Raw genomic sequence first — 15,767 nt, forward strand, 5'->3', positions numbered from 1 at the left:
TGCCCAAAATAAACTGACACATTCTCAATCAGATTTGTTTTCTTTTTTTGATCAAAATATCTATTGAGTCACATTCATGGACAGGTTTGAGTCAGAATCAAAACAAGTTTTTTTTTGTGTATCTGCTGTTAAGTATTGCGAAAGAGTTAAAAAGAAACGTGGTCTTAATTATCAACAATATGTTGTGGAAAATAAATTTTTGCTAATTTGCGGGCTCCTTTTGTCAATAGTAAAGTGTTAATGCATACAAAGAGCTAGAGTAAGCAGATTATGAAAGTGTGAAATTCAATAATTTGATGATGATTACTTTATGGATGGGTGAATTGGCTTTTTAAGCTTGATAATGGCATAATCGCTACTGAGTGGACAACTGTCTATATAGCTAGTAGAGTTACTGGCACTAAGGTCGAGTAAGGGCTATTCTTTAGGTATGAGTGGCTGTATATTGAACAAACCCGCTCCTAACCCCACATTAGGTCAAAATTCCTCATTTTGCTACGGATTTTCGAGACTTAAATGTCCGCCTACACATTTATGCATACGTTCCTGTCACCATGATCCGAGAACGAGTCCCAAGCCTCCTAAATACCCCCTCTACCTCGCCAAAATTTCTAGATACGTCCCTTTCAACGTGACATGATCTGACGCCTTTAAGACTCAAAATTTGACTACTTCCAAGATACCTGTCGACTTAAAACTAAACGAGTTTTAGAATACTTGATTAATGACATCCAAAACAAAGTCATCACAAAGGTCATTGATCAAAACATCAAAACTGATTGAGATTATATCTAATTTGTTCTATTTTTTCTGATTTGGCAAAACAAAATTCTGGACACGCCTCGAAGTTGGAGCTGATTCGTCACTTTTTCATCTTCTTTCATGCCAAATTCATCTATTCAAATATTCAAATGAGCTCATATTCATGATTCATTTCATAGCCAATTGAATATTATTTTTGCAAATATTTATAAACGAAACTAAACAAAGTGCGATAGGTATCTTGTAGAATCATAGCTTAATATTTCAAATTCCGAGTAGCACATACGTCCATTTGGCAGCAATAAGGTGTGGCTGGCTTCCATTTGATGTTAATAAAAAAGGTACCGGCTTAAAAGCTCTGTGGCGGAACCTTCTTCATTTGTGTCGCTCGAGCTTGTAGAATCATAACTTGATATTTGGAATTCCGAGCGACATAGATGAAGGAGTGTCCGTCAAGGAGCTCTGCCATGAACCTTAGGTCATGTCATTTTGGTAGATTGATATTGGCAGCTTTGACTTAGTGCTAAGATGCGCCCCAAACAATAAAATATTGCCCACCACTGCCTTTAAGACTCCGATAAACCTCTTTTATAATCACGTCCATTTAGTTGCCAAATTTAAGCGGCTCCCATCTGTTGATAGTAAAGTTTAATAGACAATGAGCATACTCAGCTCAATGAACGTGCTCAAGAACATACTCAGTCAATATATTTGAACATGCTTAATACACCCGAGCGGCACAAATGAAGAAGGCTCCATTTTATCATTAAGACCTCATTAAGATTTCATCATTTGTTATTTTGCAGCGCTGCTTCGCACAGTTGCATGGCCTGGGGTATACCAATGCAATGTATCTAGCTACAATGTGTTTGTCGCGAATACACAAACCGAGTTATTTTGACTATAAATAGTACAAAGCACCAGAATCCGATTAGACTTGCCCTAGAATCGAACCAGGGTCGTCAGAAGCCTTTAAAGTTCCATAACGGACCCTTCTCCATTTGTGTCACTCGGGCAAAAACTAATAAGAATTCAAATATTTGAATACTTCCATTCAAGCCATTCTCAATTACGTGCTAGCTTTGAGATTTAAAATTGATAAATAAATAAAATTCATGACAACTGTTCAAAACATTTTTGTTGATTTGTTGCTTGTTTTTGGTTCTTTAGATATTTAGTACTGTTACATTCCGTGAGAAAATTATAAATTTCATTAAGAAAAGTCACATTTTCTATCATGTGGCACATCTAAATGAGCTGGTAAACAAAAATGTCTATAAATTTTCTATCATGTGCTACAATTTCAGTTATGCTTGACAAAATTAAAAAAAATATAAAAATCAGCACAAATATTTCCGCATTTTGCCGAGTCTAATTTGCAAAAATTTTGATCGTGACGCTTTTTCAATCATGGATTATTGCAGAATTAAGCAGTATTTACTGATTATTAAAATATTGTACATATGGAGGATTTGCTCATTTATTATGATATGTCAAAAATACAATTTATCCCGAGCGGCACAGTCCAAAATGGTGTTTTCACAGCAATAATGATGATTGGTTCCTGTTGATCCACTGTGAATCGTAGGGTACCAAATTACTGGGTCCAAATAAGCCATCACGATGAGATTAGGGTAACATCACGTTTTATCGTCAATAAGGCAATGTTATGGTTCCCTAGCAAACACGTTGTATTGCTCGGGATAAGCTTTCTGTTCTCAAAGTACACAATGTGGTAATACTCATTTTTTGGCTCACAAATGGACCGAAATCAGCCCTTACGGTGGTATTCGAGCAGTTTCGTGTCTTACCGTAAATACGACCATGCACCGAGGCTCTAGCCAAAAGGGTATTCAAGGTGGGGTGGGTTGTTGTTTCGGGATCAGACCTCCTTACTCTCCTTTTTGGAAAAATCCAAAAACCCCCATTTTTGCGGGTAAAAATCTAAAAGTTCTAACCCCCCATCACCCTTCAATGCTTACGACTCCACCCCTGAATCTAGCAAACATCATGTGCTACTCGGGCTTCCAAATGTCATTGACAATATTTGTTCCATAAACAGCCATTTAAATTCAAATTCTCATCCATTCTAGATATTCAATAATAAACATATTTGATAAACGACTCCAAAAATGACGTGAGCATTAAAATACCAAAGATATAGCTCACAATAACTGATTATAAAACTCAATAGACAAGCGTCTGTAGTCAAGAATGTGCGATAAAACTGACCATCGTAATAAAAAAAATCTTGGAAGGCATGATAATCTTTGATCTTGAAATTGTATGAATGTGTGTGTGTATAAGAACTGCTGGTGTCTTCAATGTTGTCTCTATTTCTTTCCAATAATCACTTATTGACTTTATTATTTAGCAACAAATATTGCAACAATCTTTTTCCATTATCTTTTCAGATTACTACTTTTAATAGCTGATTATTATCGATCTAAAGTGCTCATTTAAGGCATAACACGTATTTATAATTGGAAGTAATTGAAGATTTTGTAATCAGTTTTTATCATCGCTTAATATCACCCACACGCAAGAAAAACACTCGACTTATTATTTTTATTGAGTGACAATAAATTCATTGAAAGGAAAGAAAAATGACTCAATCAAAGGAAGTGATCTATGAAGACGTGCCAAAGCCAAAAAGTGAGTATTGTTAAGTTTATGTTTTATTTTGTTAAGTACACGTGGATTTAAAGTTGGGTTTCTCGAAGTCTCGGTTTTTATGAATTATCGAGATAGAGACCGAGAACGGGACGGAGTATGGGACTAAGAACGAGACTGAGAACGGGATCGAGTAAAGGACCATGTATAGGACTGAGAATTGGACTTAACATGGGACTGAAAACTAAACCGAGTGTGGGATTGAGAATGGGACTGAGTACGAGAACTAGTATTGGACTGAATGGGACGAGTATGAGACTATGAACGGAACCTAGTATGGGATTAAAAACGGGACCGAGTATGGGACTGAGAAAAGGATCTAGTATGGGTTGAGAATGAAACGGAGTATGGGACTGAGTTCGGAACCGAGTATGGGACTGAAAATGGGACTGAGTATGGAATTGATTATGTTACTTAGTATGGGACTGAGTACCGAATCGAATACAGGACTGGGAATAAGACGGTGTACTGTAGTAAGAACGAGACCAAGTGTGGAACTGAGAACCGGATCGAGTATGGGACTGAGAACAAGACCGAGTAAGAGACTGAGAATGGAACCTAGTACGGAACCGAGATCGGAGCTTAGACCCTGACTTCTAGTGAATTCGTCAGAACCTAGACTTATAAATCTTGTCCTCAGTCTCAACAATCCTTAATTTAAAGGATAAATCCTACAACAACAACAATAAAAATGTTGAATGACACAAAAAATTAATTGAGTGTGGTGATAAAAAAAATGTTTCATGAATATATCAGTAATTGCCTTTCTCACTCAAATTTAATGCAGGAAAATTTCATTTCCTCTCGTAAAGTATGGAATATTGAATCATATTGAAGTTGTTAGTGCGTACTTCTTGGTATTGGATTGGTATTGATGACATTGTCCTAGTTTGGACACTTAAATGTTTGTATTGGTTTGAGTGTTCTTGGAACAAAGTTGCAGTCACTTGGCAAAAGCAATCAAATTTGTTAAAAACATTCAATTTTGTCAAAAACAATCAAATTTGCTAAAAACAATCAGAGCAACCAATTTCACCAAAAGCAGTCAAATTTAACAAAAACAATCAAATTTGTCAAAAGCAGTCAAATTTAACAAAAACAATCAAATTTGTCAAAAACAGTCAAATTTGCCAAAAACAATCAAATTTGCTAAAAGCAGTAAAATTTGTCAAAAGCTGCCAAATTTGGCAAAAACAACCAATTTTTCTAAAACAATCAAATTTGTCAAAAACAATCAAATTGCCCATAAATAGTCAAAGTTGCCAACAACGTTCAAATTTGTAGTTTATGACATCGACTTGGCAAATTGAATCGTTTTTACCATAATGGCAACTATTCAATATGCATTACCAAGTAATGTACCATGGACTTGATATATATTCTGCAAATATATGGTACAGTCCTTAAACTCCCAGAGTTTGTCCCCAGAAACATCATAAAGTGACTAGTACACCACTTTGATGCTGTCAAACCGTCAAAATGAGATGAAAATAACTTGACGGAATCACAATATCAGTTCTTAGCTCAGTTTGCTAACGAAAAATTTCTGAAAAATGAAATTGACTGCATCTTGTAGCTTGGGACTGCAGTACTGTCTTCAATGTTTTCAGATCTAAAATTTACTCAAAGTCCTTAACAAATTTAAAGAATTTTCCATCCACTGTTCAAACTACCAACTAAATCTACATCCAAGATAAACGCACTAAACCTTTTTTTGTCCATTCTGCTGTGCCTCCTCCTCAACATTCTCCCAAAAAAAAAAACTTTTATTTTTCATTCAATTTTAATCAGAAAAACTGCTATTCAACCATAAAATAAAATAAAAATAAAATTCAACAAACTCTGATTACAATCTCGTCTCTCTCTCTCTCTCTCTCTCTCTCTCATTTTCTTTTTTTCTGTGTGCCTACATACCATACTGGCACTGGCAATGAGAACAAAAGAGAGGACAAAAAATTGGTAAATTAATAAATTAAATAATGGAAAAATCCACAAAAATATTTTTTTGTATTTCATTTAATTCTGCCAAAAAATGTACAAAAAAATTGGATTTTATTTTATTTTTATATATTTTTTTGCAGAAACATTCGGAACGCGACACTATATGACAGTCATGCTGTTTTTGGGTAAGTCTTGTATTGTATTACCAAACTATTGCAATTATTTAAAGGGTTAACAAATTTTTTTATTTCTCATTTTTTTGTACTATGTACATCAACTATATCTCACTTGATTGTGGTGGCTTCCGATGTGATAGGAATGGCAAATGCATACGTTATGAGAACCAACATGTCCGTAGCTATTGTGAGCATGGTATGTATATTGAATTTATTATTAAGTATTTTTATTAATAAAGATGATTTTTGTGATGAGATGTACTGCATATCATATATATCATGAAATATTGAATTTATAAACTATGTTGGTCAACTAAGATCTCAAGATTGACCTCTATCCCTCTACCTCATCAATCCTGAACTGTTCTCTTCGGTTAATTGATCTAAAATCCAGCATTAGATTGGCGTGACCATGACATGTTCCCGGATTTCAAAACGCATCCGGTTTTAAATCAGGGGCATGCCTTCCTAGAGTCGGACTTGTGATCAGTTAACCAATTTGAGTCAATCGGGAACATTTAACTTCCCCGAAAGACTCACGGTGCAGAAATAACGGGGAATCCAGTCTCAGGCCAGGGTGATTTTGGTCACAGACCAGATTTGACGAAATCTGCTCTCGAACTGGAGTCAAGTTAGTTAGGGATAGACTTTCCGACCATTTCTATGGCATGTGATTTAAAGAGAATTTCCACATATCTGCCTCTTTAACCCCATAAAGCACAAGTCAATTAATTGATCTTAAATCCGTCACCAAACTGGGATGACTCTGAGTAGGTACCGGATTCGACTTAAATGTTCTAGTGCTCAACAGACTCGGCCTGATGTTAGATTTAAATAAAATCCTTCAGACCCGACCTGGAACTGATTTTTGATCTATTAACCCAGTGATAGACAATTTTTTTCCACGGCACATATTGATTAAATGCCGCGTCCAAAAACACATACGATATAGAGTTCATGGAAATTACAAAAACCAGAGTTCCGCTTTACGTGTCAATTCCAAAAACTTCACACTAGAGTATCGCAAGACAAAGATTGCTCACCACGCGATTTATTATCATAGATTGCATTACCCGATTTATGATATTCGGAAACATTTATCTTCAATTTTAATTAAATTAACCTTATTTAATCTTCAATAAAATCTCAAAGTCATTCTATTATTCTGAGAATTATTCACTGAGATTTTAAATTCATTGAATTGAAACTCAAGACTAGAACATTACTATATCTAAATTATTACTGTTGCTTCACGGTCTTGTGGGGAAATAAATAATCTCCACATCTAGTTTGCATTCGTAACTAACTCGTATTATTGACCGGAACTAAAGAATTAAATTTACGGCTTTTTGAATTATTTGAAGTATATCATGAATGAAATCTAGACGGTAGTCATGGGTTAACCCCAGGGGTGTATTCGGGAGGGATGTCCAGCCACTCGACTTCCCTCAATTTTGGGATAAAAATCTTCAATTTTCTTGAGTTTTTCATGAGAAAAATCCAAAAAAGCCTCAAATTTTGATAGTCCATTTACACCCCAAAGTAAGGCTGTGTCAATGACCCCTGACACGTCCTCAAGTAGCTACCAAAATAGAATCAACTAAGGCATTCATTAAAAATCATAATTATAATTTTCACTCATGTTCATATTCACAAAAGTTGATTAATTCTTCCATAGGATAAAATTTTCCTCAAAAACTATACATGAACAATTCAAATTTTTCACTTTTTCTTCTTTCGTCCAAACCCACAACACCTCATAAACTCCACACAACCCAGTCAACCAAACAATCTACCCCCAAAAAAAAAAGGTATGAAATTTTCTAATGGAAATTTTTCATATAAAATCCTTAATATGCTACATACATGTGGTGTCTGAAGGATATCATATTTTAAAGAGCACCAGCAACACATCTCTCACATGATTCAATTCAGAAATTGTATGCATCGCATATATATATGTATCCAACCTCCAACCATGAATAACACAATCATTTTCAACTTATTTTAATCATTCAATGTTAAACTTTTCCTTCATTTCACAACACTTCTACGTATGCTACACATATTTTTCATAATGAAACACTAGCTACATACAAAAGTCAGAAGAAGAACAAGTTGGAAAATTAATTGGGTCAGAGTGTATGGAGCGCATTTAAGGTGTTTTATGGTTTGAAGTGTTGATGGAAGGTGTTGAAATGGCAAATTACATTAGATTGATAGAAGCACTTGATGTGCTCAATGTTGGAGGCTGCTGTACTTGAAACAGGGTGGGTGTACAGCTGAGGAATGGGTTGGTTGTTTATAGAGCCCTAGCATGCTCTTAAGAGCTTGATAAACTTAAATAAACTAGATGAGCATGCTCGTCAGCTTACTCAGCTCTTGACAGCACCCTCTTTGCCTTCTATTGGACATGGAATTAACTGCAGCACTATCTCAACCATTTCCACCTCACAGACTCCAGCAATTACAATGAGATAGTAAATGTAAACCTAAAATCCCCTAAAAACTTTAAATTGTAATGTTCCAAAAATGTAAAATGAACAATAAAGTCTATTCATAGCTCCAAACAAACAAATCCCTAGGTAACATACATCCTCAAAAATATTGTACTTTTTTCCCATAATAATTCTCATCACACAAAACATTGTGAATGTGAATCTTCTACATTCTACATGTTAACAGTGAAAAATGTGAAAAAAAAAAGTTTAAATAATTTTTTTTTCTGAATTCATATTTCATTTTCATGAAATCTGTGCTATGTTTAATGTCTCACCACTTGGCACATCATAATAATAATAAAAGTCATAATTATAATAATAATGAATATGCATGAAATTTATTTTACTATTTTTTTTCAGGTCAATCATACAGCTATTGAGCAGAACGATGAAGTATTTGACGATGAGTGTCCCGAATCAAGCAGTAGTAATGGAAATAGTAGTGCTGTAAGTAGATGTCTAGTTTTAAAGTTTGAAGATATGGACCCGATCTGCACACATTTTTCATGGTAGCCAAATGCCGTGAAAATGACTGTCATATTATTTTCAAGTGACTGTCATATGACATCCAAGTGACTGTGATATGCAATCAAGTGACAGTCATATGGAGTCCAAGTGACAGTCATATGGAGTCCAAGTGACAGTCATATGTAACCAAGTGACGGTCACATAACGTCCAAGTAACAATCACATAGCGTCCAAGTGACTGTCATATGACATCCAAGTGACTGTGATATGCAATCAAGTGACAGTCACATGGCTTCCAAGTGACTGTCATAAGGTGTCTATGTGACTGTCATATGGTGTCTATGTGACAGTCATATGACGTTCAAGTGACTGTCGCACGACGTCCAATTAACTGATATATGACCTATAAGTGACTGTCATATGATCCAAGTGACTGTCGTATGGTCCAAGTGACTGTCATATGGTGTTCAAGTGGCAGTTATAAGCAACCAAGTGACAGTCATAAGCAACCAAGTGACTGTCATTTGACGTCCAAGAGACTGTAATTTGCAACCAAGTGACAGTCATATGGGGTCCAATTCACAATCATACAACGTTCAAGTTACAGTCATATGGCGCCCAAGTGACAGTCATATGGCATCCAAGTGACTGTCATATGGTGTCAAAGTGACTGTCATGTGTCGTCCAAGTGACTGTCATAAGCAACCAAGTGACTGTCATAAGCAACCAAGTGACAGTCATATGATGTCCAAATGACTGTCATATGAAGTTTCAAGTGACTGTCATATGAAGTTCCAAGTGACTGTCATATGATCTCCAAGTGACAGTCATATGACCACCAAGTGTCATGAAAAACATGTGTCAGTCGGGCAATAACTGTACCTCATTAAAAAATTTTGTACAAATTCTCAAGTCTTTGTTCTTGTTTTTAAAATAGACTCACCATCAAGATGGAGATTACATTTGGAGTACAAGTCTTCAAGGTTACATTCTTGCGTCATTCTTCTATGGTTACGTCGCAACACAAGTATGTATCTTTATACAAACATAATTATTATTGTACTTATCATTGTCTAATTGAAATAAATTCTTCTATTATTATAATCATCCTAGATTCCATTTGGAATTTTAGCCAAACGTTGGGGAGCATTAAATTTTCTTGGCTATGGAATGCTTGTGAATTCAATATTTGCATTTTTTGTTCCGGTTGCCGCACAACAAGGTGGTTGGGTGTGGTTGTGTGTTGTTCGACTTATTCAAGGTTTAGGTGAAGGACCAATTGTAAGTTATTATTGGAATAAACTCAAAAAGGATGGACACTAATTAATTATTCATCCTAATAGGTGCCATGTACACATGCATTACTTGCTAAATGGATTCCTCCCAATGGTAAATTTATTATTTAATGAAGTTTTGTTGTGGGAAACGGTGCAACAGTCGACAGATTGTCAATCATTTAAATTCTACAAGTGCAGCATCTGCAATTGAGTTGTGACACATAAGTGTTGTTGCTTTATAAACTGTGACACTTAAAGGTTGTGGCTTTAAGCAAGCTTTAAGAGCAATTCCTTCGTTTTGTATCAAAATAACCTGATTAGAGTGTCTAGAGAGATTAATGCTAGAATATGAGACATTATAGGATGTCTAACAGAAAATGTATGATTTTGAGTAATGGACCCGAGCGACACTGGATAAGAAGGCTCCGTTAAACATGTTTTATCAACACCAAATGGAAGCCGTCTAATTTTGGCAGCTTTATGAACGCAAAACGGAGCCATGTTCAGTTATGTCACTCGAAGCATTCTGAGTGGGATTCGAACCCACATCTTATGGTGTCCGGTCACTTGCTGCAACCACTGATCTATTAAGAGTTATTAGACTGTATGGCAAAGTGTCACATATACATTGTACATTTTTCTGTGGCCCCGAACAACCCCTGCCTTTCCAAACAGCACAATTTATTTGCAATGACACTGCTAGGACACCCTTGACAGGGAAGACGTTTAGCGGCCCTAATGACACTATGAAGTCTTATATCATCGCAGTGTACCTCTCGGGTTCACCATTTGAGTTGACTACTGCACTCCCATTAATATCCCATTGACAGTCCATAGCGAGAATTCCACTCCAACACTCATCATCTCCTTTATTGAAGTCATCACACGTGAACGACCTTCACGATTTTCTAAAATAATTCACTCATTGTTTCCAATCGAAATGCGCCACTCGACAACAAAATATCATTCTCACATAAATTAGAATAAAATTCTAAATTTAACATCTTTTTATTTTCACGTTTCTATACAGAAAGAAGTCGAATGGGAGGTAAGAAGACAAACTTTACATTTGTTCAAACTTGATGGAAATAAATAATCTGTTCTTTAATTTATAGCATTCGTTTATGCTGGTGCACAATTTGGAACAGTAATATCGATGCCATTGTCTGGTTTGTTAGCTGAATATTCATGGCCATCAATATTCTACCTATTCGGTGCTATTGGAACGGTCTGGTGCATATTCTTCTTATGGACGTGCAAGGAGGATCCACAATCACATGAGACAATCGATGAGGATGAGAGGAAATATATTGTACAGCAATTGTGGGGATCGCAAAAAATGACATCACCTCCAATACCATGGAAATCAATTCTCACATCACTTCCATTTTTTGCTATTTTATTGGCACAGTAAGTATCATTGCCGCTCCTAATTCTTTTTCGTTTTCGACTCGGTGATAAATAATAAAATTCTCAATTTAATACTCGCAGCATGGCGCAAAATTATGGCTATGAAACTTTGATGACAGAACTTCCAACATATATGAAGCAGGTCTTGAGATTCTCCATTAAAGAAGTAAGTTTTTTTATTATTTGGGAAACAAAAAGCTTCGTTTCTAGGGCTGAAAACTTTGACAAGCTTGTTTTGTGAATTAATCATTGTTTTGGACCAACTCCAGAATTACTTTTTTTGGGGATGTTTGTAAATGATGTGACGTATGGAATGTATGGAAAGGAAATGCCGTAACGTTAGAAATAGCTTTTTTGGATTCTTTTACCACCTATATCTCCCACTGACCCCATCCCTCTTCCTACCAGCTTCAGAAATTTAAGAATCGAAATCTAAGAGCCGGTTAACCCCTACTTCCCCCTCTTTCTAAGAGCTGATCACTTCCTTTGGACTTCGTCGCTCTCCCACCGTAGCGCTTAATAATAAATACCATCCCCCTCCCTCCTAGAGCCGTTCATCCCCTCCTATTACGTAATGCTTAAGATCGACCTTTTTGAATCCCCTGCCAGCTTCATCCTCTTCCCTCTTCCGTTAGTCAATCTCTCCATGTAGATTGCTTGTTGAATTGTAACCAAACCTCACATAACCTTCATTCTCTTTCTAAGAGCTTCATTCTCTTTCAAAGAGCTTCATCCCCTTCCTAATAGCTTCATCCCCTTCCTAAGAGCTTCATCCCCTTCCTAAGAGCTTCATCCCCTTCCTAAGAGCTTCATCCCCTTCCTAAGAGCTTCATCCCCTTCCTAAGAGCTTCATCCCCTTCCTAAGAGCTTCATCCCCTTCCTAAGAGCTTCATCCCCTTCCTAAGAGCTTCATCCCCTTCCTAAGAGCTTCATCCTCTTCCTAAGAGCTTCATCACCTTCCTAAGAGCATTACGGTTACGTAACAACTGAACAGCCCCCCATTCCAACTTTCAAGTTTGTTCCCGAATTGTCACAACCTTCTTCCATTGTTGTATGTCTTTAGACTCCTCCTGTTCACATTATTACAAAACTTTTGCTTAACTACCAAAGCATCCAGATCTAGTTTTTTTTATACATGTTTATAGTGTTGAATGAAATTCCACTTCCAATTTTCTTCGCAACATGACATGACAGATGACAAGCATCATGTGGTGTACAAATTTATCACTTTTACAAATATGGCATCAACATTTATTTTTTTTTTTGTTCATTCCTTTATTTATTTATTTTCTCTCTTTTTCTTATAGAATGGCTTCTTATCAGCCTTACCATATCTTGCTATGTGGATTTGCTCGAACATAATTTCATTCTGTGCTGACTGGATGATTGAATCCGGTAGATTTTCACATACAGTTACCAGGAAGATAATTAACAGTATTGGTCAATATGGTGCCGCAATTTGTCTCGTGATTGCTTCTTATACTGGATGTGATCGTTATTTAACTGTCGCTATTTTAACAATTGGATTGGGATTAAATGGCGGTATATACTCAGGTAAATAAATTGCACAAAATTCAATTACATTGTTTTTTTTTATGAGCAGTTTAATGGAAAATTTATTTTCACATTGTAAGCTTTCAAGTTGAAAGTTTTGTGGGAAATGGAAATTTGTGAAGCATTTTTGCTGATTTATGTTTATGCTGAATATCCTATCAGACAAAGAGACCGTTTGTTGGTACCGTAGTGGTCTTTATGTACTGTTAAATCATGCTATATATCTGTTAGGGATATTTTAGGTTGTTGATGTAGAAATGTTGGTTGGTTCCTAAATACGGGAACTAAATATTCCCGAGACCGACACTAAGACTCACCAGTCTAGGTCTTGAGATAATTTGAGACCGAGACTTCAAAGTATTCCCTTGTAGGTTCGGTCTAGGTTCCGGGTTCGATCACAATCTCGGATTCGGTCTCGGGAACTCGTTGAAGACCCAAGACTTCAGGAATGCGTAATTAGAACTATAGTTTAAGTAGAGATGACGTTCATAAGCTTTTGGGTAACTTTGTTTATGGTGTACTGCAACCAGGGACATAGCCAGAAATGTTTTGATGAAGGGTGAAAGGAGGTTGAACACCCTAAAATAGGATTTTCAAATATTTTTGGCACTACTGTGCCGCGACACACAGTTTGCCTTCCACAGCTCTAAGTCCTTAAAATGATTTTCAAACTTTAATAACTCAAATTGCATCCGAGTCGATTTTGTAGTCGAGTTTAGCTAACTGTAGATTCTAGCTAACTGTAGAATTTAATCCAGACTAGAAACAGATGTGAACTAAATGGAAGCTTCTGTTTTAAATAGTTCCGTACATCTCTTTAACATTATGAAAACATCATCTCCACTGCAACCTACAAAATTGCGTTCAGTTAAAATTATTAAAATTAAAACAATTTTTTTGTTTTTTGTGTACAATCAGCAAAATTGACCACACAAAATATCCACATCCCGCAAAAAGTGCTGCATCGAATTCTATTAGCATAAATTTTACAAAAAAATAATAACATGCATAAAAACGAATGAATTTTACAGGTTTTAAAGTGAACCATCTCGATATTACGCCACGCTTTGCTGGCATATTAATGGCTTTAACAAATTGTACAGCAAATTTTGCCGGATTATTGGCACCGATGGTTGCCGGAAACATCATTGAAGGAAAGCCCACAATAGCACAATGGAGATATGTGTTCATCATAGCTGCAATTGTTTATTTTGTATGTGCAACATTCTACAATATTTTTGCAACTGGTAAACGACAGAAGTGGGACAATCCAGACCTTGATGATCAACATTATCATACATCTAAAGCTATTGATAATGAGAATGGACTTAAGCAGAAAAATATTCAGGAAACAAAGTATTGAACGTAAACAAAAAAATTGAGTCTGTGAAGACAATAATAAAATATTATTAAGCTTTATTTCTATTCCACTGTGCCTTAGTTAAAGGATAAATTAGGGTTAATTTAGTGCAACGAACATTATTTCATTCCAAACATTTGAATTTTTATTTATTATTTAATTGCAAGCTCTACTGTAAGATATATTTTTTAGCTAAATAGAACAATTGAATTGATAGAGCATTTAATTTAAGGAATGTTGAAGAATTTTGGAAGTATTTCGGAAGGGCCAAATTGTCAGGTACCCTAACAGGTAAAGAGCATGCTCTCAAGAGAACCATAAGCTGAGAAAACGCTCGTAAGCATGCTTAACAAGTAAAATTATGTAAAGCTAGCTCTTGAAAGCATACTCTTTGCCTGTTTGGGGTGATTGCCTTATAATAAAGTAGGGTTGGGCAAATATTCGAAAAGGATTTTGCCCAACCCTATAATATAGTATAATTTTCTTATCTCTGACTCTGATAATTGATGAGATACACGATAAAATAGTCGTTAAACTGAGTGACATGATGCATTCTGAGCAACACATATGAAAAAGGCTTTGTCTTGACTCTGTCAAAGCTACATCATGATTAATTCTACAGCTAATAAATAGCGGTAGTCTCGATATTGCCGTCATATGGATTCCATATGAAGATTCTTTGAGATCAGAGGCTTAGGAAGCAATTTTTAAGGAGGGAGGCTTAGAAATTTCAAGTCAGTTAGGGGACGAAGCATCTAAAAGCCTTCTTCTGACTACTACCCTGTCTGACATCAATAAAAGCAACCATGACTAAGCCTTTTTTCGTATGTGTCGCTCGGAATATAGCGAAGTGCTGATCAGTCAAAAATAATTTTAAGTGCAATATTATAAAGGTTTATGGAGTCGTTCACTTGTTACGTAAAGCACATAGAGAAAGATAGGTTGAAATTACAATTTTTTGTATTACGTAATATGTGAATGACTCCCTTGAGCGACATAAATGAAGAAGACTCGGCAACAGAGCTTTTAAGACTCCATTAACCTTCTTTTATTAAAACCAAATGTGTAAATCAATACATTCACACGTGAAAACGGTGTGAATATAATAAGGTTTAGCAGAGCCTTTAAAGTTCCTTGGTGTAGCCTTCTTCATTTGTGTCGCTCGGATCCCATTATTGTTATTGCAAAGAAAATCAACATATTCCATAAATTGCCTAGAATATTTACCTACCAATCAGTAATCTTCAACTTTTTTTTTAATTTATTTCCAAAAAGTGTGATTTATGTCTATTAAGATTTTTTGCTGTATTTCAACTCAGAAATACTTGTCAAAAAAAACTATTTTATAGACAGTTATTCGTTGTTATTTTAATTCCTATAATTTTATTTAAATTTAAGTACCTAAAAAAATCTTGTTAATTTTATAAACTTCATTTTAAGTGAATATAAAAACAAACCATCAAAATAATAATAAAGTGAGATGAATATCAAAATAAAGTTATTGTATAATGAATTTTAAGGAACGATTGCATAATAAAAGACATGATTGTTGATGGCTATGATCAAAAAGACAGATTTACACATTTAATATTCGAATGATTATGCAGAGCTCGAAGTCGACTTGAATTTTATATGGAGTCGATCC

General features: G+C 35.5%; 1 protein-coding gene across 1 annotated transcript; it reads left to right on the forward strand.

Moving 5' to 3' along the window:
• Nucleotides 1–3,176: 3,176 nt before the first annotated feature.
• Picot (putative inorganic phosphate cotransporter protein picot) lies at nucleotides 3,177–14,451 on the forward strand. Its single transcript, XM_070649640.1, has 12 exons — nucleotides 3,177–3,417; nucleotides 5,517–5,561; nucleotides 5,693–5,748; nucleotides 8,414–8,500; nucleotides 9,459–9,548; nucleotides 9,635–9,802; nucleotides 9,865–9,910; nucleotides 10,829–10,846; nucleotides 10,914–11,208; nucleotides 11,290–11,374; nucleotides 12,516–12,762; nucleotides 13,794–14,451. Exons 1-12 carry the CDS (start codon nucleotides 3,369–3,371, stop codon nucleotides 14,123–14,125), a joined length of 1,518 nt encoding a protein of 505 aa, XP_070505741.1. The 5' UTR covers nucleotides 3,177–3,368; the 3' UTR covers nucleotides 14,126–14,451.
• The last annotated feature ends 1,316 nt before the right edge of the window (nucleotides 14,452–15,767 follow it).

Source organism: Chironomus tepperi, unplaced genomic scaffold (assembly GCF_022539635.2).
Source record: "Chironomus tepperi strain 1889 unplaced genomic scaffold, CSIRO-AGI_Ctep_v1 contig_429, whole genome shotgun sequence".
Classification (NCBI taxonomy): Eukaryota; Metazoa; Arthropoda; class Insecta; order Diptera; family Chironomidae; genus Chironomus; species Chironomus tepperi.